Genomic DNA, 25,133 nt, shown 5'->3' with positions numbered 1-25,133 from the left:
CTATGGAAAACAGGTCTACTCTGACACACATGAGGTCGCCATGAGTTGGAATGGATTGGGCTGCAATTGTTCTTTCAATTCTCTTTATTAATCTCAATAGTCTTTCTTTTCAACCAAATCACAAATACTACCTGTACCTACTCCTAAAATTTATTTTCTGAGAGTAAGACATCCCTTCATTAAAGATCCCTTCCAAGAGTCAAACTGAAAGTAGAAGAAAGCCCTGGGGAAAAGGATTCGATATTCTTGAAGAAAGTATTATTATATAGGAGTTTCCTGGGATTTTTAAGCTTCCTCTTTACAAATTTACCAAGTCAAATTACTCATCCTATGCACTTATCAATCTTTGTTCCACCCTTTCTTAGTCTATACTTTATTCAAGGGAAGCTGGCCCATTTCTATAATGCGATATTAATTTATACATGTGTAGAACACTATAGGTTTTCAAAGTACCTCTACAGAACCAAAAGTTAATAATTAAAGATGAGATAAACATATTATAGTACACACATTCAATGGAATAATAAGCATCTCTTAAAGGATAAGAGGAGTTCCTGGGTGGGCAAACAGATGCCACACTCAGCTCCTAACCAAAAGGTTGGAGGTCCGAGTCCACCCAGAGGCACCTCTGAAAAAAGGCCTGACAATTGACTTCCAAGAAATCAGCCACTGAAAACCCTGTGGAACACAGTTCTACTCTGACACACATGGGGTCGCCATAAGTCGGAATCAACTTGACAACAACTGTTTTTTTTTAAAGAATAAGATAATATGGAAAGATAGCAAAGATATCCAAGATCTATTGTTAAGTACAGCACAGCAATTTAACATGAAACCAGTCCTGGAAAAAAGAGCATATATACTTACATACACACAGAAAACTTCTAGGAGAATTTCAATAAATTGTATGTAAGAAATGGTAGTTACCCCTGGGAAGCAGAAGTGAGGATAGGCAGATACCATGAGACTATTATTTTCTACTTTATAACATTCTTTTGTCATATCCAGATATTTTTAAACCAAGGATGTATTGTTTTTATGCTAACTAAAAATAAAATAAGCCAAAAATGATTTAAAGTGCTTCCATATTACATAGTTACTACCTAAGTCACTTCATGTCAGCGGGTCAGACCTTCTGACTTTATATTCACTTTTGTTTCTACTTTGGTCAATGTGTACACCATGGAAGATTTATCTGCCTCGTGTACAGCTCAGAGAACAGAAGCCTTTTGCCGTGTTTTTTCCTATAACTTGTGTCATGATTGCAATGTGTCAAGATTATTTTAACTTTGGAGTGTTTTTTACTTACTGAGAAAGTAAATCTCTGTGCATCAAGGGAATTCTACAAATGTTCTAACTCGCCACAAGTCATAAACAATTCTATAACAAGACTGAATATTAATAAAGATTACACTAGCCCAAAACCACAATAAAAGCAGATTTTTCCAGTTTGTCTGATTTAGAACCTTAGCTTTATAGAAATTCAATAAGACTGGCATCTTGAAATTGGAAATGCCTGTGAAGAGAACATTTAATTTGATACTGCGGTAATTTGATTAAGTACACAAAGAGAGCTCTGTGGATTAATTAAAGCAGCCCAGAAATAACCAGCTTTAGGAATGAACTTCAATCTCACCAAGGGTCCTAAATGAAATGATATTGCTAGTACTGGCTATGCTTCCAGCAATTAAATATTTATAAGGCAGCTTAGTTTACTAAATATAATATTTAGAACAGTTTCAAATTCTTGCTGCCCTTTCTTTCAGTCCCTAGAGTAAAATTTTTCTTAAAACTCTACTGAAAAATTATTCAGAAAGCTAAAATTTTAACTAGTTTCTCCCTTTATACCTCTCCTCCCACCCCCGCCCCCCCCCCAAAAAAAAACAGGCAGGGAATGACACTATTCAAAATAACTCTATTTAATGTCATTTCTTTATTTTCCTTTTTTCATTTTTTTATTATCTTCTATAGAATTAAAGGCACAGCAATTTAATCAATAGAAGGCAGAGAATCAGATCAGCTCTTGGGATTCTAGGCTTGCTTAGTTAAATGAAGCTCTCTAGGAACTTGCCAGGGGCCCCTCGAATCTGTTCATCAAAATGCTTTATAGATGGCACCTTGACAGTTACTGAAATTGAACGGCATTTATTTTTTGTAGTGCCTTCCCAACTCCTGGTTCGTTGGAAGCAAATGACAAATGGGGCCTCAGAGGCATACTCCCTCAGCACGGCTGCCCTTTACAGCATGAAATTCTGAACAGAATTTACTTGACAATTTAGTGTGCTTCAAGGCCAACTCGTGATGAATCAAAAAAGGGCGGATTCTGGGTTTGATGATATCTATGCAGTATTAATATTCATTTATTCATTAAACAAATATTTGTTGAGCCCCTAGTCTGTGACAGGCACTATCATAGGTATTAGAGATATAGAGGAAAATAAGCTGAACAAAATCCCTGCCCTCATGTAACTTAGATTTCAGTGAGAGAGTAATACAATAAAGAATTAATATTAATAATTTTTAGAAAGAAAACCTCTCAAGAATGTACTGCATTGTAAAATATTGCAATAATAGAGCTAGCCCTTTCTCTGTGCTTGAACTTGCTATTAGGAGACAGTAGTATCATATTTGGAGCCCTGGTGGCGCAATGGTTAAGAGCTATGGCTGCTAACCAAAAGACCGGCAGTTCGAATCCACCAGCCGCTCCCTGGAAACCCTATGGTTTCTAATCTGTCCTATAAGGTTGCTATGAGTCGAAATCAACTCTACAGCACTGGGTTTGCTTTGTTTTTTTTTTTTTTTCTTTTTTGGTTTAGTGTCTTATTTGAGTACCTACAAGACTTTGAAATTTCCTATCTTTACCTTTTATGTGTCTTAGCTTCCTTTTAATTTTAATCTCCTCCATGCACACCATCACACGTTTTGTTACTAGTATCCATGAGTTCTTGACTTCTTAATACATCTTTCAGTATTTAAGTCATGCATGGCATGTATTAAAAGGCAGCGGGTTATCTACTAATAGTTCCAATGATTAAACCAATTCCCCAAATCCAGTTCACTTTCCTTACCTCCTCAACACTCGCTAGTTTGAGATGAGCAAAGCTTTCACTTTTGGTGAGGAGAATGCAGTTCCAGGGGGACCATGGCACGGACTTCTCCCACCTGACCATGACCAGATCATTGAGGTCATCCCAAGCACTGAGTGCTGACTCTGACGCCCAGATGTTCTCCACCAGGTACTGAATATCTTGCAGCTGTGTGTCAAAACAAGTTTGAAAAATAACGTTATGTTTACTTCTAAACATAAAACTCCTTTAAGATTATCGTACTAGCTGAGGAAATAATTAAACTATGTTCAGTATGCTTTTTAAACATATTATTCATGAGGTTTTCAGTGACATACCAAAAAAAAAAAAAAATGCAAACCCATTGCCATTGAGTCAATTCCAACTCATGGCAACCCTATGTGACAGAGTAGAACTGTTCAATACGTTTTTCTTGGCTGTAGTCTTTATGGAAGCAGGTCGCCAGGTCTTTCTTCCGTGGCAGCATTCAGTGGGTTCAGACCACCAACCTTTAAGGTTAGTAGTCAAGCGCATATTGTCTGCACCACTCAGGGACCTTCAGAGGCACAGTCATCAGTCAATTCCGACTCAAAGTGATACTATAGGACAGAGTAGAACTGTCCCATGAGGTTTCCAAGGCTGTAAATCTTTATTGAAGCAGAATTCCACATCTTTCTCTCACGGAGCAGCTGGTGGGTTTGAACAGCAGACCTTCCGGTTAGCAGCCAAGCATTTAACCACTAGCCACCAGGGCTCTATTTCAGTGACACAAAGCCCCCTATTTTTCACCAAATCTCTGTTCACTCTGCCCAAATAACCTAACATTACCAGTCTTGCAGTCATGACCCCATCTTTAGCCCAGACTAAGCTATATCTCTTTCTCTCAGTATGTCAATTTTACCTTATATTTATATGATATTAAATGCTTTTCAAAATTCATTAGTACCTCAGTGCTAGTGTAAAAACCCTTTAAGATTTTTATTCCAATTTTACAAATGAAGAAACTGACGATTTGATAAAGATGAAGTAAATGCATTTAGTGTTATTAAAACTTATTTTAATGAAAGCAGAAGGGTAAAATGTAGAAATGAAATAAGTACTTAAATTTTTTTTTAATTTAATTTATATTAGCTAAAACTCTTGTAAATGACTTTTATCATAGGGTCTGCATAAATAAATTTAGAATCACCAGAGAGGAGTAAGTTTGTAAAATGTATTAAAAGAACCGTTATTTTCATAGGCTTGGGTAAGAAAGCTGGAATCTTTTTTTTTTTTTTTATTTTCCACATTGTTTATTGCATTTTTTTTTTTTTATAATAACTGTTATTAAGCTTCAAGTGAACGTTTACAAATCCAATCAGTCTGTCACATATAAGTTTACATACATCTCACTCCCTACTCCCACTTACTCTCCCCGTCTTGAGTCAGCCCTTTCAGTCTCTCCTTTCTTGACAATTTTGCCGGCTTCCCTCTCTCTCTATCCTCCCATCCCCCCTCCAGGCAAGAGTTGCCAACACAATCTCAAGTGTCCACCTGATATAATTAGCTCACTCTTCATCAGCATCTCTCTCCCACCCGCTGACCAGTCCCTTTCATTTCTGATGAGTTGTCTTAGGGGATGGTTCCTGTCCTGTGTCAACTGAAGGTCTGGGGAGCATGGCCGCCGGGATTCCTCCAGTCTCAGTCAGACCATTAAGTTTGGTCTTCTTATGAGAATTTGGGGTCTGCATCCCACTGATCTCCTGCTCCCTCAGGGGTCCTCTGCTGAGCTCCCTGTCAGGGCAGTCATCGATTGTGGCCGGGCACCAACTAGTTCTTCTGGTCTCAGGATGATGCAGGTCTCTGGTTCATGTGGCCCTTTCTGTCTCTTGGGCTCTTAGTTGTCATGTGGGCTTGGTGTTCTTCATTTTCCTTTGCTCCAGGTGGGTTGAGACCAATTGCTGCATCTTAGATGGCTGCTTGTTAGCATTTAAGACCCCAGACGCCACATTTCAAAGTGGGATGCAGAATGATTTCATAATAGAATTATTTTGCCAATTGACTTAGAAGTCCCCGCAAACCATGTTCCCCAGACCCCCGCGCTTGCTCCGCTGACCTTTGAAGCATTCATTTTATCCCGGAAACTTCTTTGCTTTTGGTCCAGTCCAATTGAGCTGACCTTCCATGTATTGAGTGTTGTCTTTCCCTTCACCTAAAGCAGTTCTTATCTACTGATTGATTAATCAATAAAAAACCCTCTCCCACCCTCCCTCCCTCCCCCCCTCGTAACCACAAAAGTATGTGTTCTTCTCAGGTTTACTATTTCTCAAGATCTTATAATAGAGGTCTTATACAATATTTGTCCTTTTGCCTCTGACTAATTTCGCTCAGCATAATGCCTTCCAGGTTCCTCCATGTTATGAAATGTTTCAGAGATTCGTCACTGTTCTTTATCGATGCATAGTATTCCATTGTGTGAATATACCACAATTTATTTACCCATTCATCCGTTGATGGACACCTTGGTTGCTTCCAACTTTTTGCTATTGTAAACAGAGCTGCAATAAACATGGGTGTGCATATATCTGTTTGTATGAAGGCTCTTGTATCTCTAGGGTATATTCCTAGGAGTGGGATTTCTGGGTTGTATGGTAGTTCTATTTCTAACTGTTTAAGATAACGCCAGATAGATTTCCAAAGTGGTTGTACCATTTTACATTCCCACCAGCAGTGTATGAGAGTTCCAATCTCTCCGCAGCCTCTCCAACATTTATGATTTTGTGTTTTTTGGATTAATGCCAGCCTTGCTGGTGTGAGATGGAATCTCATCGTAGTTTTAATTTGCATTTCTCTAATGGCTAATGATCGAGAGCATTTTCTCATGTATCTGTTGGCTGCCTGAATATCTTCTTTAGTGAAGTGTGTGTTCATATCCTTTGCCCACTTCTTGATTGGGTTGTTTGTCTTTTTGTGGTTGAGTTTTGACAGAATCATGTAGATTTTAGAGATCAGGCGCTGGTCGGAGATGTCATAGCTGAAAATTCTTTCCCAATCTGTAGGTGGTCTTTTTACTCTTTTGGTGAAGTCTTTAGATGAGCATAGGTGTTTGATTTTTAGGAGCTCCCAGTTATCGGGTTTCTCTTCATCATTTTTGGTAATGTTTTGTATTCTGTTTATACCTTGTATTAGGGCTCCTAGGGTTCTCCCAATTTTTTCTTCCATGATCTTTATCGTTTTAGTCTTTATGTTTAGGTCTTTGATCCACTTGGAGTTAGTTTTTGTGCATGGTGTGAGGTATGGGTCCTGTTTCATTTTTTTGCAAATGGATATCCAGTTATGCCAGCACCATTTGTTAAAAAGGCTATCTTTTCCCCAATTGACTGACACTGGTCCTTTGTCAAATATCAGCTGCTCATACGTGCATGGATCTATGTCTGGGTTCTCAATTCTGTTCCATTGGTCTATGTGTCTGTTGTTGTACCAATACCAGGCTGTTTTGACTACTGTGGCTGTATAATAGGTTCTGAAGTCAGGTAAGGTGAGGCCTCCCACTTTCTTCTTCTTTTTCAGTAGTGCTTTGCTTATCCGGGGCTTCTTTCCGTTCAATATGAAATTGGTGATTTGTTTCTCTATCCCCTTAAAATATGACATTGGAATTTGGATCGGAAGTGCGTTAAATGTATAGATGGCTTTTGGTAGAATAGACATTTTTACTATGTTAAGTCTTCCTATCCATGAGCAAGGTATGTTTTTCCACTTAAGTATGTCCTTTTGAATTTCTTGTAGTAGAGCTTTGTAGTTTTCTTTGTATAGGTCTTTTACATCCTTGGTAAGATTTATTCCTAAGTATCTTATCTTCTTGGGGGTTACTGTGAATGGTATTGATTTGGTTATTTCCTCTTCGGTGTTCTTTTTGTTGATGTAGAGGAATCCAAGTGATTTTTGTATGTTTATTTTATAACCTGAGACTCTGCCAAACTCTTCTATTAGTTTCAGTAGTTTTCTGGAGGATTCCTTAGGGTTTTCTGTGTATATAATCATGTCATCTGCAAATAGTGATAACTTTACTTCTTCCTTGCCAATCCGGATACCTTTTATTTCTTTGTCTAGCCTGATTGCACTGGCTAAGACTTCCAACACGATGTTGAATAAGAGCGGTGATAAAGGGCATCCTTGTCTGGTTCCCGTTCTCAAGGGAAATGCTTTCAGGTTCTCTCCATTTAGAGTGATATTGGCTGTTGGCTTTGCATAGATGCCCTTTATTATGTTGAGGAATTTTCCTTCAATTCCTATTTTGGTAAGAGTTTTTATCATGAATGGGTGTTGGACTTTGTCAAATGCCTTTTCTGCATCAATTGATAAGATCATGTGGTTTTTGTCTTTTGATTTATTTATGTGATGGATTACAGTAATGGTTTTTCTGATATTAAACCAGCCTTGCATACCTGGTATAAATCCCACTTGATCAGGGTGAATTATTTTTTTGATGTGTCGTTGGATTCTATTGGCTAGAATTTTGTTGAGGATTTTTGCATCAATGTTCATGAGGGATATAGGTCTATAATTTTCTTTTTTTGTAATGTCTTTACCTGGTTTTGGTATCAGGGAGATGGTGGCTTCATAGAATGAGTTGGGTAGTATTCCGTCATTTTCTATGCTTTGGAATACCTTTAGTAGTAGTGGTGTTAACTCTTCTCTGAAAATTTGGTAGAACTCTGCAGTGAAGCCGTCCGGGCCAGGACTTTTTTTTGTTGGGAGTTTTTTGATTACCGTTTCAATCTCTTTTTTTGTTATGGGTCTATTTAGTTGTTCTACTTCTGAATGTGTTAGTTTAGGTAGGTAGTGTTTTTCCAGGAATTCATCCATTTCTTCTAGGTTTTCAAATTTGTTAGAGTACAATTTTTCGTAGTAATCTGAAATGATTCTTTTAATTTCATTTGGTTCTGTTGTGATGTGGTCCTTCTCATTTCTTATTCGGGTTATTTGTTTCCTTTCCTGTATTTCTTTAGTCAGTCTAGCCAATGGTTTATCAATTTTGTTAATTTTTTCAAAGAACCAGCTTTTGGCTTTGTTAATTCTTTCGATTGTTTTTCTGTTCTCTAATTCATTTAGTTCAGCTCTAATTTTTATTATTTGTTTTCTTCTGGTGCCTGATGGATTCTTTTGTTGCTCACTTTCTATTTGTTCAAGTTGTAGGGACAGTTCTCTGATTTTGGCTCTTTCTTCTTTTTGTATGTGTGCATTTATCGATATAAATTGGCCTCTGAGCACTGCTTTTGCTGTGTCCCAGAGGTTTTGATAGGAAGTATTTTCATTCTCGTTGCTTTCTATGAATTTCCTTATTCCCTCCTTGATGTCTTCTATAACCCAGTCTTTTTTCAGGAGGGTATTGTTCATTTTCCAAGTATTTGATTTCTTTTCCCTCGTTTTTCTGTTATTGATCTCTAGTTTTATTGCCTTGTGGTCTGAGAAGATGCTTTGTAATATTTCGATGTTTTGGACTCTGCAAAGGTTTGTTTTATGACCTAATATGTGGTCTATTCTAGAGAATGTTCCATGTGCGCTAGAAAAAAAAGTATATTTTGCAGCAGTTGGGTGGAGAGTTCTGTATAAGTCAATGAGGTCAAGTTGGTTGATTGTTGTAATTAGATCTTCCGTGTCTCTGTTGAGCTTCTTACTGGATGTCCTGTCCTTCTCCGAAAGTGGTGTGTTGAAGTCTCCTACTATAATTGTGGAGGTATCTATCTCGCTTTTCAGTTCTGTTTAAATTTGATTTATGTATCTTGCAGCCCTGTCATTGGGTGCGTAAATATTTAATATGGTTATGTCTTCCTGATCAATTGTCCCTTTTATCATTATATAGTGTCCTTCTTTATCCTTTGTGGTGGATTTAAGTCTAAAGTCTATTTTGTCAGAAATTAATATTGCTACTCCTCTTCTTTTTTGCTTATTGTTTGCTTGATATACTTTTTTCCATCCTTTGAGTTTTAGTTTGTTTGTGTCTCTAAGTCTAAGGTGTGTCTCTTGTAGGCAGCATATAGATGGATCGTGTTTCTTTATCCAGTCTGTGACTCTCTGTCTCTTTATTGGTGCATTTAGTCCATTTACATTCAGGGTAATTATAGATAAATAAGTTTTTAGTGCTGTCATTTTGATGCCTTTTTATGTGTGTTGTTGACAATTTCATTTTTCCACATACTTTTTTGTGCTGAGGCGTTTTTCTTAGTAAATTGTGAGATCCTCATTTTCATAGTGTTTGACTTTATGTTAGTTGAGTCGTTACGTTTTTCTTGGCTTTTATCTTGAGTTATAGAGTTGTTATACCTTTTTGTGGTTACCTCATTATATACCCCTATTTTTCTAAGTAAAAACCTAACTTGTATTGTTCTATATCGCCTTGTATCACTCTCCATATGGCAGTTCAATGCCTCCTGTATTTAGTCCCTCTTTTTGATTACTGTGATCTTTTACCTATTGACTTCCATGATTCCCTGTTATGTGTATTTTTTTTTTTTAATTAATCTTAATTTGTTTGTTTTTGTGATTTCCCTATTTGAGTTGATATCAGGACGTTCTGTTTTGTGACCTTGTGTTGTGCTGATAACTGATATTATTGGTTCTGTGACCAAACAATATCCTTTAGTATTTCTTGTAGCTTTGGTTTGGTTTTTGCAAATTCTCTAAACTTGTGTTTGTCTGTAAATATCTTAATTTCGCCTTCATATTTCAGAGAGAGTTTTGCTGGATATATGATCCTTGGCTGGCAGTTTTTCTCCTTCAGTGTTCTGTATATGTCGTCCCATTCCCTTCTTGCCTGCATGGTTTCTGCTGAGTAGTCAGAACTTATTCTTATTGATTCTCCCTTGAAGGAAACCTTTCTTTTCTCCCTGGCTGCTTTTAAAATTTTCTGTTTATCTTTGGTTTTGGTGAGTTTGATGATAATATGTCTTGGTGTTTTTCTTTTTGTATCAATCTTAAATGGGGTTCGATGAGCATCTTGGATAGATATCCTTTCGTCTTTCATGATGTCAGGGAAGTTTTCTGTCAGAAGTTCTTCAACTATTTTCTCTGTGTTTTCTGACCCCCCTCCCTGTTCTGGGACTCCAATCACCCGCAGGTTATCCTTCTTGATAGAGTCCCACATAATTCTTAGGGTTTCTTCATTTTTTTTAATTCTTTTATCTGATTTTTTTTCAGCTATGTTGGTGTTGATTCCCTGGTCCTCCAGATGTCCCAGTCTGCATTCTAATTGCTCGAGTCTGCTCCTCTGACTTCCTAGTGTGTTGTCTAATTCTGTTATTTTATTGTTAATCTTTTGGATTTCTACATGTTGTCTCTCTATGGATTCTTGCAACTTATTAATTTTTCCAGTATGTTCTTGAATAATCTTTTTGAGTTCTTCAACAGTTTTATCAGTGTGTTCCTTGGCTTTTTCTGCAGATATCCTAATTTCATTTGTGATATCATTAAGCATTCTGTAAATTAGTTTTTTATATTCTGTATCTGATAATTCCAAAATTGTATCTTCATTTGGGAAAGATTTTGATTCTTTTGTTTGGGGGGTTGGAGAAGCTGTCGCGGTCTGCTTCTTTAAGTGGTTTGATATGGATTGTTGTCTCCGAGCCATCACTGGGAAACTAGTTTTTCCAGAAAATCCGCTAAAAAAAAAACTGCAGTCAGATCCCTATCAGAGTTCTCCCTCTGGCTCAGGCTATTCAGATGTTAATGAAGCCGCCTGCGTGCAGTCCAAATCCCTGCGGGACGGTTCCCCGGCTCGGATGCTGCTCTTTCTGCTCCAAGATCAGTCACTGCCTCCCGGGGACTTCTCCTACCGGCTGCATCCCACGCCGCCCGTGGAACCGGCTGGTCCCCCTCCCGGGGTTAGTTCAGGGGGGTGGAGCAGCTCTCTGTGCTTGTGCCGTACCTGACTGGTACTCTGGCTCCAGGCTCTGGAAACTATCGCTGCTTCCCCGTATTAGTTCGTTCTCCGTCTCTAAATCTGTGTTTGTTGTTCAGGGTTCGTAGATTGTTATGTATGTGATCGATTCACTTGTTTTTCCGTGTCTTTGTTGTAAGAGGGATCCGAGGTAACGTCTGCCTAGTCCGCCATCTTGGCTCCGCCCCCTCTGGAATCTTTTTTATAAATACAGTTGACAAAAACCTACACAATTTACCAAAGTTTTTTTTTTTTTTTAAATCTTGTCACCATCAGTGTCTGCAATGTTTCAGAAACAGGGAATTCAATATATTGAGCTCAACTAACACAATCGAACTTTTACATGATGCTAGAAAACACAACACCACTACGGCAGCTGTTATGGAAAAGAAATCCATAGAATTTTAAAATTTAACGCTTCGTATATTTTTACCTACATTCAAAATGTGCATCTTGTTCACATTTTTATTTATCATGTGTTGCATTTCTTTGTTAGATTCCTGTTTTCTCCAGAGACCTTAGCACTTTACATCCACTTTGAGAAGATACACCTGTGCCTTCAACCTCTCCCTCGCCACTGACATTTTCCACTGTCATTCCATCTCCCAATCCCCAAAACCAAAATGCCCGAACAGCATATCCTCTCTCCTGCGACAGCATGACCCCCCTTCTGCCTGTACACCTTCACACACGCTCTTCCCGCTGTCTGCAAGGCTTCTCTCAGCATGGTCGCCAGATTAACCCCTACCCGTTCTTTTATCTCATCATACAGGTCACTTCCTTGAGGAACCCTGTTCTGGCCCTCAGATTACATTAATTCTCCATGTAATGCACACATAGTGCCCACTACATCCTCTTTGTAACACTGTATATATTTGTTTCTACAGGAACTTGGGATATTTTTTAATATCTGCCTTTCTAGGCTGTAAGGTCTTGCTCACTAGTGTACTCTCAGTGCTTCCCACAGTACTTAAATACCTAGAACACGGCTAACCATACAACTCATGAATGGAATCATTGTCCCCATTAGGGAACCAAGGGCAATGTTTCCCACACAGGCACATGCTTCACATAATCCCACTCCAACCCCTTGGAAGACAGCTCTGTGACAGAGACATATCTCACCCATGACTGCCACTCCTCACTGATCATACCTGCATCAGGTAAGCAATTTTAGAATCATCCTCATAATCAGCTTCTGAAAAGTAGAGCCGTTGTAATAAACATTTGTACTTCAAAAACGACTCTCGCTTCCGAGTCTGGTTGTCAAGGCTATTGCACTGACGACATCGGTAGATGCGCTGTGAGGTGGACGATATGGAAAACTCCGTAGACGGCAGATAGAGCTGGCAACCGTGGCAAAAGTAGATCTTCTTATAAAACTTCAGTGGGTCTTGAGGTACCTAAACGGTAAGAAAAACAGAAAGATAGATACAAAAGCCAGATCACTCACTAACCAACAAAAGCACTGAGGGCTAACATCTTAGAGTGAGATGTAAAGTTAAAGCAATTTTTAAAGTCATATTTTTCCCTTATTCTATATAGAATTTGTATTTCAAGCAGTGCTTATTTATTCTGTGAAAATTATGTAAAAATCTGTTATTTATTAACACTTAGCTATATATGATAAAGTGACCTAAACAACTAAGTGACTGAAAAAAAAAATTAGTAAGTATAGGCTTTGGGTTGCCAATGATAAGAAAAACCCTCCACTTACTAAGAACAGTTTAGATAGTACAACTTTGTACAATTAATGTAATACTATACTGCATTAATATTTCCTACAGGCAATAGCTAGAATCACCTATAAATAAAAGCTCACTGAACCAAGTATTCTTATTTCATTCATCACAGTAATAAATTTGCATGGGCTCGATGATAGATTTTGAAAGCTTGAAACTCTACATTTAGAGCAGGGGGAGGGACACCATCAGAGAAGAGTCAATCCAGTGGTTCTCTATGGGCCAAAATATCAAGAATGAACAAATGAATGAATGAATGATGAACCTTTTCAACACAACCTGAATCAAGGCATATATGTAACCCATTGCTTCGGTTTTATGCATCAGTATTTCTGGTCTCCACAAGAAGAAAGATCAAGCAGCAACAGAGTTGGGATTTGACATGCGAAACTACAAAACTAGTTTTTATAAAAAAGAAAGAGGCATCAATGTTCTGTCACATGTCTTCTCGAACCAAGGTGGATTTGAAATATTTAACATTTGATCTCTTATTTACTGCTGCTGAAATCTATTACCTTTCTGCATCTTTCTCCTTTGCTCTGCTTTACTTTTTCTAAACACTCTATCTTCCCAAAGAGTAATATTTATTGAAAACTTCATTGTTGCGTGCCTTATAATTTTTGGCGCTAAGACAATATATTCTTTTAAAAAGTAATCAATTCTTCTGGAGGAAATAAGACTGATCTGGGGGTATGATCAAAGAACGCGGAGACAACATTTCCAGGTTCTTTTCTTCTTCTGTGATTCACACATTAAGCTTATCTTGAACAAATTAGTTTGTTTTCCTAATTCCTAGGCATTAAGCTGGAAAAATACATCAGCCAATTTCATGAAAACCAGTTAACATTCCACTCCTTCTAGATGGACAGGCAATGATAAGGCTATGGAAAGATACCCTCTGCCCATCTGAAACTCTGTGAAGGAAAGAAGATAACCTATCCCCACTGGGGGCAGAGAGCTCTGTTTAAACTGAATTACAGAATTGAAGTCTCTAAGAATTCCCCATGGTAGATCGAGTGCTTTGTCCTGGCTATCTTCCCGGAAGCGGTGGTGGTAGTAGTGGTGCTTCCTCAAGTTCTTCTCCCACTGTGCAAACTAAAAATGCACCAATGAGCCATTCCTTTCTAAAATCCGTAACATTATTTTTTATACTAGCATGTAGTTTGGGATGACAAGGAGTGTCTCCCAGAGAAAAGGAGCAGAGGAAAAGCCATAGATTTGTCCTAAATACATGAAAAATCATTAAATCTCTTGTTTTAATTAATATTTTTTCATAAGGGCATGAGCTATATAGACTAGGTTTTTATGTAAACAGAAGAATAACTTTAAATTCTATCAGAAACAAAATAGGTTATGGTTGGATTTCATTGATGTTTAGAAAAAGTTATTTAAAATAATGTATTTGATCATTTGACATTAAAAGTGTGTTTTCCTTAATAATCCCAATTTATAGCTGGAAACCCTGATGGCATAGTGATTAAGAGCTACGGCTGCTAACCAAAAGGTTAGCAGTTCAAATCCACCAGGCGCTCCTTGGAAACTCTATGGGACAGTTGTACTCTGTCCTATAGGGTCGCTATGAGTGGGAACCGACTCGACGGCAGCGGGTTTGGTTTGGTTATGGGATAGCTATGAGTCGAAATCGACTCAACGGCAATGAGTTTTTTTTATCTTTGAGGAATGCGAGTCCCTTTGTAGAACAATTTCCAAATAACTGAAACTTATCACTTCTTGAATGAAAACACCATTCATTTTAATTATGTTTGATAGAAATTTTTCTAAAATATTATCAACTTCCTTTCTTCATAAACAGAGTATAATTTAACCAACTATTATTTGGATATCCTTATGGGCACATGCTTCAGTATTATGGTAACATACATGGAGTTTTTTGATGATTGTGCAATGTTCTCTGCCTCAGTTTTTGCCATCAGCTGTCATTTCTCACTCCTTTAATTATACTTGTCTGTAATTTTTTTTTTTTTTTGGTAAGGGCTCTCACACCTTTCCCGTTTTCTGTTCTGTTTTGTTTGAAGCTGAAAAACCAAATCTCCACGTTTGCTACACCATCTTCTACTTTAGCAGCTTCAAATGTCACCCAAATGGCGAGTACTCCCAAGTCTATTTCCAGCCTAGACCTCTCTGTAGAATCAGAAAATAACAGAAATACTTATTTCCCACTGCACTGGAAAAACCCAACTTCTTTCTCCAGTACGTGATCTTTGGAGAATTCAGGTGGCATAATGACCTTCTTCTGCTTTTTTACAGTATTTTGTTATGATATTTATTATGTGCCTGTCTCCTGCTCTAGAATAATACCTCCAGGCCCCTGTAGATCATTCTTTGTATCCTCTATATCTTACATAATACTGAAAAAACGCATAGCCGATGAGTCGATTTCGACTCATGGCAACCCTACAGGACAGAGTAGAACTGCCCCACAGAGTTTCCAAGGAGAGCCTTGTGGATTCGAACTGCCAACCTTTGGTTAACAGCCATAGCTCTTAACCACTAAGCCATTAGGATTTCCTACACACTACTAAAAATATATATAAAAAGGTTCATAATACGTTTATAATTGGTTAAGATTAAAGTAATATGTGAGTTACTCTTAGGAAAAAAAGTACATGGGTCTCAGTGCAAGAATTCTCTGCAGCTATTCCAGGAGCTCAGAGAACTATTTAGCTTATTTCTACTTTACTGAATTCAGTCATGGCTGAAATTGCTGTTTGCATGAGTAACGAAGGAAAGATATACACCAAGCTGTTAATGTCATTATCTTAGGAGACTCAAGGGTAGAAAATGAGAGTGAGGAGACGTAAATAAGTAAAAAATTACTATCGAAATGGCGTGATATGGGAAAGAAAAAAATATGGTCACCTCCATAAAAACAGAAAAAATATTTGACAAAGTTCAGTATCAATTCATTAAAACAAACAGCAAAAAAAAAAAAAAAAAAACCAAAGCAAAAACTTGATCATCAAGCTATGAACTGAAGAGAACTTCTTTAACCCAAAAAAGGGCATCTGCAAAAACCTAAAGCTAACATTGTACTTAGTAGTGAAGAACTGAATGTTTTCTCTCTAAGATGGATATCTGACTCATTAATCCTATTCAGTGTTGTACTGGAGGTTGTAGCCAGTGTAGCAACGAAAGAGAAATAAATAAATACAGATTGGAAAAGAAGAAACAAAAAGTTTCTCTCTTCACAGATGACATGATTATGTCTATAGAAAGGCGCAAGGAATCTACAGAAAAGCTCCTAAAACAAAAAGGTAAGTTTAGCAAATCTCTATAGCAACTGGTTATCATAACTTTAAAATATATACATATATAACATTTATAATAGCACCAAAAATATGAATACCTAGGTATAAAAGTAACAAACTATGTGTAGGATTTACTGGTTGAAAACTACAAAACGCTGATGAAAGAAATCAAAGAAAGCCTAAATAAGAGATCTATCATGTTCATAGATCAGAAGACTCAATATTGTTAATATGTCAGTTATCCTAAACCATATCTATACAGGAACTACAATCCCAATCTGAAATTCCAGCAGGATTTTTGTACATATTGACAAGCTGGTTCTAAAATTAATATGGAAAGGTAATGGAATTAAAAGAATCAAACAAATTTTCAAAAAGAAGAACAAAGTTGAAGGATGAACAATATCCAATTTCAAGACTTACTATAAACATATGATAAGCACGACAGTGTGGTATTGGTGGAAGAACAGGCACCTAGATCAGTAGAATAGAATAAAGAGCACAGAAGTAAACCTTCGCAAATACAGTCAACTGATTTTGACAAAGGCAATATCCATAAAGAGAGAATAATATTTTCAATAAATGTGGTAGAAAAGCTGGAAATCCACATGCATACAAAATGAACCTAGACACAGACTTTACACCTTCCACAAAAATTGACTCAAGTGGATAATAAACCTAAATATAAAATGCAAAAAAATAAAATTTCTAGGAGAAAAATCTATGTGGCCTTGGGTTTGATGAGATTTTACATACAACACCAAAAATATAATGAATGAAAGAAAATATTGACAAAGTGAGGCCACATTAAAATTAAAAGCTTTTGCTCTGAGAAAATCACTGTTATGAGAATAAAAAGACAAGTCATAAACTAGGAAAAATATAAGTCATATATCAAATAAATAACTTCTATCCAAAATACACAAAATACTCTTAAAACTCAACAATAAGCAAACAACCCAATTTAAAAATGGGCAAAAAATGTGAACAGACACCTCACCAAAGAAGATATACAGATGCCAAGTAAGCATATGAAAAGATGTTCAACATCATTTGTCACTAGGGAATTGCAAATTAAAACAATAATGAGATGCAACATACCTACTAGAAAAAAAAAAAAAAAAACCTACTAAAAAAAAGTATGACTAAAATCCTAAAAACTGACAATGTCAATTGCCAATAAGGCTATGGAGCAACAAGAACTCTCAGTCATCCCTGGTGGGAATATAAAACGGTACAGTGACTTTGGAAGACAGTTTAGCAGTTTCTTACAAAGCTAAATAGTGTTATCATACAATCCAGCCATTGAGCTCCTAGGTATATACCTAACAGATTTGAAATCTTCTATCTATACAAAATCAAAAATGTTGAAAGTTGCTATATTCATAATCATCAGAAACTGGAAGCAACTAATATGTCATTCAATAGTAGACTGTATATACAAACTGTTGCACATGATACAATGGAACAGTATTCAGCAATTTAAAAAATGAGCTGGAACTGGGACAATACAAGAAGGAAGGGTGAAAAGAGAGAGGGAGGGGCCTAAGGGAGAGGTGCTTTTCAGTTCAAAGGCTAATTCATTTTGTACGTATCGTTGGAGTTACTTTCTTTCAAATCCTTGGGAAATGTTATTATTATCTGATTGGAAGCATGGAGACATGAGAGACCATGATGCATTCAACACAATGCAATATTCAATTGAAAATTTGGTTCGGGGCTTAGGAAAGAAGTCAAGGTTGGAAATAGAGACATAGAAGTTAAACGAACAGTTTATTGACATAGAAAATAATCATTCAAAGGAGATTTTACCAGTAAGACGGTCTTCCATATGGATCCCAAGTAAAGTGTTACAGCAAATTGGAATATACTTCAATGTACAGTTTGACATTTTAATATTTTGAGAAAGCAATACAGGGGAAAAAAAGTAGAATACCTTAAGGTATCTTGCAACTTCAGGGTTAAACAGAGGTGTTTTGATATAATGAAGAAAGAGTGTTGTAATTCTTTTCCTGAGTCCTTCTAGATTATGAGATTTGACTCCTCTCATCATAAGGTCAACCTCTCTGTCAATCAATTCTAGAATTTCCTGAGTCAGTCTACATTCATGTTCCTATAAAAACCACAAAAAATAGTCAGTACAGAATTTTTTAAATTACTAAGTTTTCGAAATTACCATCCAAAACAAACCAAAAACTAGATTACAAAAGAAATGAGACATTGCTGGTAGGAGTATAAATTGGTGGAACTAATTTGGAAACAATTTTGGTGTCATCTAGTAGAGGTGAGGATATGCATAATCTGTGAATTAGTAATTCTGCTCATATGTGCCTTAGAGAAACATTCCTGTACAGACAGGTTCACAATATCCAAAAATTACCAACAACCAAATATCAATAAATAAACTGGTTGGATAAATAGATAACGGCTTAATGATACAAAGGAATAGTATCTAATATATGGAAATAAATGAACTACCAAACCCATTGCCATTTAGTCAATTCCAACTCATAGCAACCCTACAGGACAGAGTTTCCAAGGAGCACCTGGTAGATTCGAACTGCTGACCTTCTGGTTAGTAGCCATAGCACTTAACCACTACACCACCAGGGTTTCCAAATGAACTACAGCTATATACAAAAACGAACTCGAATCTTACAAATTCATGGTGAGCAAAAGAACTAAGGCACAAAATAATACATACAGTATAATTCCATTTAAATAAAATCTCAACAATAAGCAATACTAACCATATTATTTAGAGATGTATACAGAGGTAGTAAAACTATAAAGAAAAAATCAAGGAAATGACTTCCATAAAAGACAGTACGGGAGCTACTTCTAGGGGAAGAGAGGGAGGATCATGATGGGGCAGGGAAAAGGGGATACCGAAAATGTCAGTAATATCCTATTTTGAGGTCTGGGTGGCAGTTAAATAGTCGTTGGCTTCATAATATATATTAAACTGTATATTTTATGCATTTTTATGCATGATTATAGTTCAAAACAACTCTTTACTTAAGTAATGGAACTAAAGTGTGGTTGAGTGAGAAAGATCCAGGTAAGAGTTAAGCGAATAAGGCAGAAGTAGTAAATTAGAAATAAGTTCCTCCACCTGCCCAGAGAAGAACTAGAAGATACAACTCAGGCCTCTAAAACAGGGCATTACCAACATTTCTGGTGACCCCCTCGTCCCTTCCCAATCACAATCCCTCCTCTCCTTCTATGGTAGTAACTCCCATATTGACATTTATGGTAGTCATTTTCCTGATTTTTCTTTAGAGTTTTACTACCTCTGTATACATCTTTGGAAACCCTGGTGGCAGAGTGGTTAAGAGCTATGGCTGCTAACCAAGAGGCTGGCAGTTCAAATCCACCAGGCCTTGGAAACCCTATGGGGCAGTTCTACTCCATCCTATAGGGTCACTATGACTCAGAACCGACTTGAAGGCAATAGGTTTTAATGGATACATCCCTAAATAATATGGTTTAGTATTACTTATTGTTGAGATTTTATTTAAATGGAATTATATTGTATATATTATTTTGTGCCTTTTTCCTTGAATGGAGGAGTCAGAGGTAAAGTCAGTAACTATGAAATAATGCTCTTCTGTACTTTTAAATAAACACTTGATAACGCTAATACAAGAGCTGCTCCCAAAATTTATTGCATGAAACAAATGGATCCAAGCAGCAGTAAGTAGTGGATGCTGTCATGTACCGCCCAGATCACTCTCTCTAGGCCTGAAGCACTCATTTCCCCACTCCTGGTACATTGTTCACTGACAACTCTCAACTGTGTCCCTCTCTGAGAATTGTTCTCTGCTAAAGATGGATACCTCATCCTAGGCCACACCTAGGCAGTCAGCATCCAGTAAATGGTCAATGTGGAGCCTAAAAGGCCTGGCCCCCTTATCTCAATTCAGGATGACTCTGCAGGGCCTTCCCAGTTTCAGAGAGAGATTGGCTGAAGCCGTTGCTGAGACTGCCTGTAATTTAATTTCTCATCTGCCCAATCCTTCCTCCTCCACTGCTTCACAGGAGTTACCCCAGAAAGCTCTCTCCAGTAAACTTCCTGCACACAAGCCCCCACCTCAGAGTCTGTTTCTCAGGAAACTTGACCTGCAATATCTACTAATTTCATTTGCATTAAAAGTGGATTAAAAATGCAGAAATCAATAACTGATAAAGGAAAAAAGATTAAAATACTGATGTTGCTTTTAAACTGCTAAAATTTTTTTCACTGAAAAAGGATAAAATATGCAGACAATAATTGCTGTTTTATTTTGAAATAAGTATTGACCTCATGCTATATATTTCTATTCATTACATAGATAAGAATATATTTACTTTACAATCTACTTTGTGCTATGTTTACATTTATTATGTAGCATAAAATATGGTTTGAGAACTTTTACATAAATATTAATGCGTAAACCATCTCCCTCCCAAATTATACCCAAAAAACCAATTCAGCCACTGACAAAATTAAAATTTGTGTATGTAAACATTAATAATTTTTATAATCACTTAATGCAAGATACTTACATTAGTATTCGATTAATGTTTTTATTGCTAGTGAGCTGAACTCCAGGACTAAGAGAGCGTCAACGTACCTTCACAGTGTGTTTAAGTGTTAAGAGTACATCCAGCCTCTCATCCTGAGAGAGGTTTCTCAGCGTGATGCATTTATAGATGTTGTGCAGTTCTCTGGCTCTGATGGTGAACTGCGTATCCATCTCAATTATTTTGCCAGAAGGCGTTCTCCATACCTTCGGAGCTGAGCACTTAAAAACAATTTTAAGTTTATAATTACCAATCAAAGGCTAAAAAATAATTTTGTTTATTCAAGTAGTTTACCTAAGTATCATGTTAATGAGTAAAAATATGTGCCTTTATGAATAAAAGTATCACAAAAATTTAATAAACTGACTAATCTGTAGCCGTGCAAAAGCAAAACCTTTTAGGAAAAAAAATATGGGAGAGAGAGCTCTCTGATTTGTTAAAGGGTAAAGAGCAGTTCAGGATTTTCTACTCATTTATATTAACTGGTGTGTTGAATGGCCTGGTGAAGGAGTATACAGAATAATTCATTACCCCCGTGGAAGCAAGTGTGCTATTTAAAATGCTATTGAAAATTATTGGCCTGACTCAATTATATTCAGAGAGTATACGAGTGTGTCTTGATCATGCCTTGCGAATTAAAGACAACTTGTGCAGCAGTTGTGATAATCCTGAATATGTTGGACCTAGGATGTAACAAAAGTGGACTCCATGAATTATGGTTTGATTTTCTTTAAAAATAAATTTATAGCAAGCTCACAAAGCAGATGCCCTCAGCGAAATAGTTCCATTTCCCTATCTTAGCAGTGCTGTGTTCCTGCCTTCCTGATGATGCCTAAGATTCTCACTTTCTCTTTCTAAATCTGGCACGGTGGCTCTCAGCCTAGCCCACCTCCTGAACTGTGGGTCGAAGATGGAGCTGCTTGCCCTGAAGCTCATTTGGACACTCCCAAGCTAAGAATGCAGAGACCAGAGAGAGAAGATGCAGTGAGTCCTCTGCAGACTTAGGGACACCAGCACAATCGTTAATGATGGAAAGTCCTCTGCAGACTTAAGGACACTGGCACAATCATTAATGATGGAAAGTCCTCTGCCACTGCTTCTCTTACATCACGCCAAAGCTTTAAGAGATGTGTCACCTAGAAATTTCACAGTGAAAACATACTGTTTGCTCTTCTATTTTAGGGTATATAGCTGCTCAGTTTCTTTGGTTATAATTTATCAGAAACAAGACTACGTTGATCACATTATTAACTTTTCAGATGTTGGAAGTTATTTGTTAGCTGATAGTTAAGTGCTTTTGGGACCTGTAGCCCAATTTATGTCATACTTTCAACCATTCATATCTGACACTGGATATAAAGTTTAAATAGAATCTCTTTGCATTGGAACAAATCATCAAGAATGTAGAATAGCCAAATGGGCACATAATACAGGAGTTCCTTGGTGATGCAGAGTTAAAAGCCTGGCTACTAACAAAGGTTGGCAGCTCATATCCACCCAGAGGTGCCTCAGATGAAAGACCTGGGTTCTATTCTGAAACACACGGGGTCTCCAAGAGTTGAAATCGACTCGATGGTTTTTTGGTTTAGAATGAGAGTATTATGAGGAATTTTTTATTTATAGCATTAATTTATCTTTACTTTTCTACATTTACTATTAGCTAAAAAAAAAAATTTTTTTTTTAAATTACGTAGAAAACCACAAATTCACCTCTTTAAAACAAATGTAAAAATAATGGCATTATTTTCTGATCAAATCAAAAATGAATGCATTTCAGAGCTAGGAACCTTCATAAGAAACTTTAGATTCTCAGTTCCACTTTTAATCCAGTAAATGTGAAGCCACAGCTCTACAATTAATTTGTATTATTAGAGAATAAATCTAATATTAAATAATATATTGTTAATTAGTGGACTGATATAATTAAGTAAAATTGATTAAGGACTGTAAAAAGGAAAACAGCTCAATAATAAAGTTTTTATCATTTAATTATTAATGCTTATGAATAAAAGTGTCAACTGTTTTAAATGGATACAGGCTTATGTTGGGCTGGCCTCAGAATGTAACTAAAGTTTGATGCTCATTTCAAAGATCTTTTAAAAAGTTCTAAGGAATAAGCAATTTTAGCCTAAGATATCAATTTAAGAACTAAGGTGCGCCTGACCCAAGCCATCATATTTTCAGTAGCCTCATATGCATGCAAAAGCTGGACAATGAATAAGGGAGACCGAAGAATTAATGCACTTGAAGGATGGTGTTGCTGAAGAATACCGAATATACCATAGACTGCAGGAGAATAAATAAATCTATCTTAGAAGAAGTACAGCCAGAATGCACCTTAGAAGTGAAGATGGTGAGATTTCATCTCACATGCTTTGGATGTTATCAAGAGGGATCAGCCCGTGGAGAAGGACATCATTCTTGGTAAAGTAGAGGGTCAGTGAAAAAGAAGAAGACCCTCAAGGAGATGGACTGACACAGTGTCTGCAACAACGGGCTCAAGCACAACAATGACTGTGAGGAGAGCTCAGGACCAAGGATGGCTCAGGACCAGGCAGTGTGTTTCATCCTGTTGTACATAAAGTTGCTGCACGTCGGAACCAACTCGATGGCACCTAATAACAACAGGCTAAGTTCCACAATGCAATTCCAAAGCCTAACTGCTGTCTGTCTCAATCACTGCATGCAGTTTTCCTCATGGTGGCCTTATGAAATGTAATTTTCTTCATTTCAGTAATATGGACAATACCTTTTATTCTGCATACTGGTAACTTATCTCATTTGTGATAATCCAAGTAATAACCTCCTTATGAAATACCCACTTCATCTACTTTGCAGTTTTTTCAGCTAATAAATTGATTTAAATTGACCTTCCCTCTAAGTTTTTAGCCCCATCCTAATAAGAGATAATAGAGTAGTATTTTGGATTTTTTCAAGTATATTTTTAATAAGATATAGAAATATTTTGGATTTTTCCAAATGTATTCTACACCCAAATCCTTCCCATCCTTCCATTTGGAAGTTACTCTACATTTTCATAAATATCCCTCTAACTACTACGGTTTGAACCACTGATATAATTTGTATATGAAATCCTACTGCACTTGTAAAGAAAAACCCAAGTAAGCAGTGCCTCTATTTTAGTTCCTCAGTGCAATGAAACTGGGATCCAAGTTGTTCTAGAAATGTTTTATGTTTGTTAATTCTACTCCTCCCCAAGTATTTTAATAAATAAATCTCCCACGGAGTTCTTCTGTGTATCTCATAGTGCCTACAGTACTCATCCAATCATTTAACAAATATTTACTGAGTATTTACTACATATTAGTGTATACTAGGCACCATGTACATAAAATGTTCTAATTTAAAGAGGTCTCAAATCTAATGGGATGCAAAAATAAGAAAATAAGTAATTAAAATAAAGGGTGCTTATGCTTGATGATTGTGGGTTGCTATGAAGTATTTAGGAGGGCTACTTAATCAAGCTCAGAGTGGTAAAATAAAGTAGTATCTAAGAGGAAACCAGGAGAATAACCAGCAGCTAGCCAGATTAAAGAGCTCTGATGGCATGGTGGTTAAGACCTTGGCTGCAAACCTAAAGGTTGGCAGTTCGAATTCACCACCTGCATCTTGGAAACCCAACGGGTGACAGCAACAGGAGCCAGGTTAAAGGGAACTAAGCAATACAATCAAAGGATCCTAGATTTGAAGTTCTAGTCCCTAATACTGGGACTGAGCAGATGTAAAAATATGTTCAGCAAAGCTGTTTCTATACTTGGATGTTTTGCTGCCGACACTGATAACTTGGTCTTCAAGTCTAGGCTGCTTTCATTTCAGGCTTTAAGATATTTTGTACCCTGATGCAGGAAAATATCAAGTTTGCGGGCTGCAATAAGAGATGTACAACAATCATGTTCTTAAACTGCTTCAGAAAATAGCGGAATTAATTCCATTTAAGGGCAACAAAGGAGACAGTGCAGGCTCTGGAGGAGAGAAACAGAAGAACAGCAGGAAGACACATTTCAGGGAAGGGAAGGTGGAGCAGTAACAAAAACCTTGTGAGCAGCGGGCTTTCACAAAAGAGAAGAAATGACTGCACTGTGAAAGGAGGCCTTTTCTCCCTCCTCGATTAATTCTCAAGTCCCTAAGGGCACAAATTAAGAATAACCTTAACCGCTCAAAAGCTACACGGCAAAGGGCTTTGCTCTTCCATAGAGGACAGCCCTGTCTAATGTGGTGCTCAGAAATGGGTGAGAGTAGGTTACGTTTTTCGACCCCATTAGCTGTTGGTCACCTGAGTATGGAGAAAAAAACATTTAAATGACACAGCTAACATGGACTGCAGTTTTTAAAGCCTGTGATTGTGAGAAGCAGTGCACGAATCAGAGAATCAAAAAATAAACGGGGATCCGGGGCCAAGATGGCGGACTAGGTGGACGCTACCGCGGATCCCTCTTGCAACAAAGACTCGGAAAAACAAGGGAATCGATCACATACATAACACTCTACAAACTCTGAACAACAAGCACAGACTTAGAGACGGAAAACGAACAAATACGGGCAGACAGCGACTGTT

General features: G+C 37.1%; 1 protein-coding gene across 1 annotated transcript in view; it reads right to left on the bottom strand.

Moving 5' to 3' along the window:
* Nucleotides 1–25,133, bottom strand: part of IQUB (IQ motif and ubiquitin domain containing) — a 75,968-nt gene that overhangs the window by 5,312 nt on the left and 45,523 nt on the right. Inside the window, exons 8-11 of the mRNA XM_023544591.2 lie at nucleotides 20,608–20,778; nucleotides 17,928–18,104; nucleotides 12,135–12,383; nucleotides 3,069–3,254 (exon numbers count right to left, since the gene is read on the bottom strand). Of these exons, the coding sequence (XP_023400359.2) occupies nucleotides 3,069–3,254; nucleotides 12,135–12,383; nucleotides 17,928–18,104; nucleotides 20,608–20,778 (783 nt within the window). The remainder of the gene's footprint in view (nucleotides 1–3,068; nucleotides 3,255–12,134; nucleotides 12,384–17,927; nucleotides 18,105–20,607; nucleotides 20,779–25,133) is intronic.

This window comes from Loxodonta africana, chromosome 8, assembly GCF_030014295.1.
Source record: "Loxodonta africana isolate mLoxAfr1 chromosome 8, mLoxAfr1.hap2, whole genome shotgun sequence".
NCBI classification, from domain to species: Eukaryota; Metazoa; Chordata; class Mammalia; order Proboscidea; family Elephantidae; genus Loxodonta; species Loxodonta africana.
The sequence above is the reverse complement of the archived record's forward strand: the minus strand, read 5'-3'. Positions and strand labels throughout refer to the sequence as shown.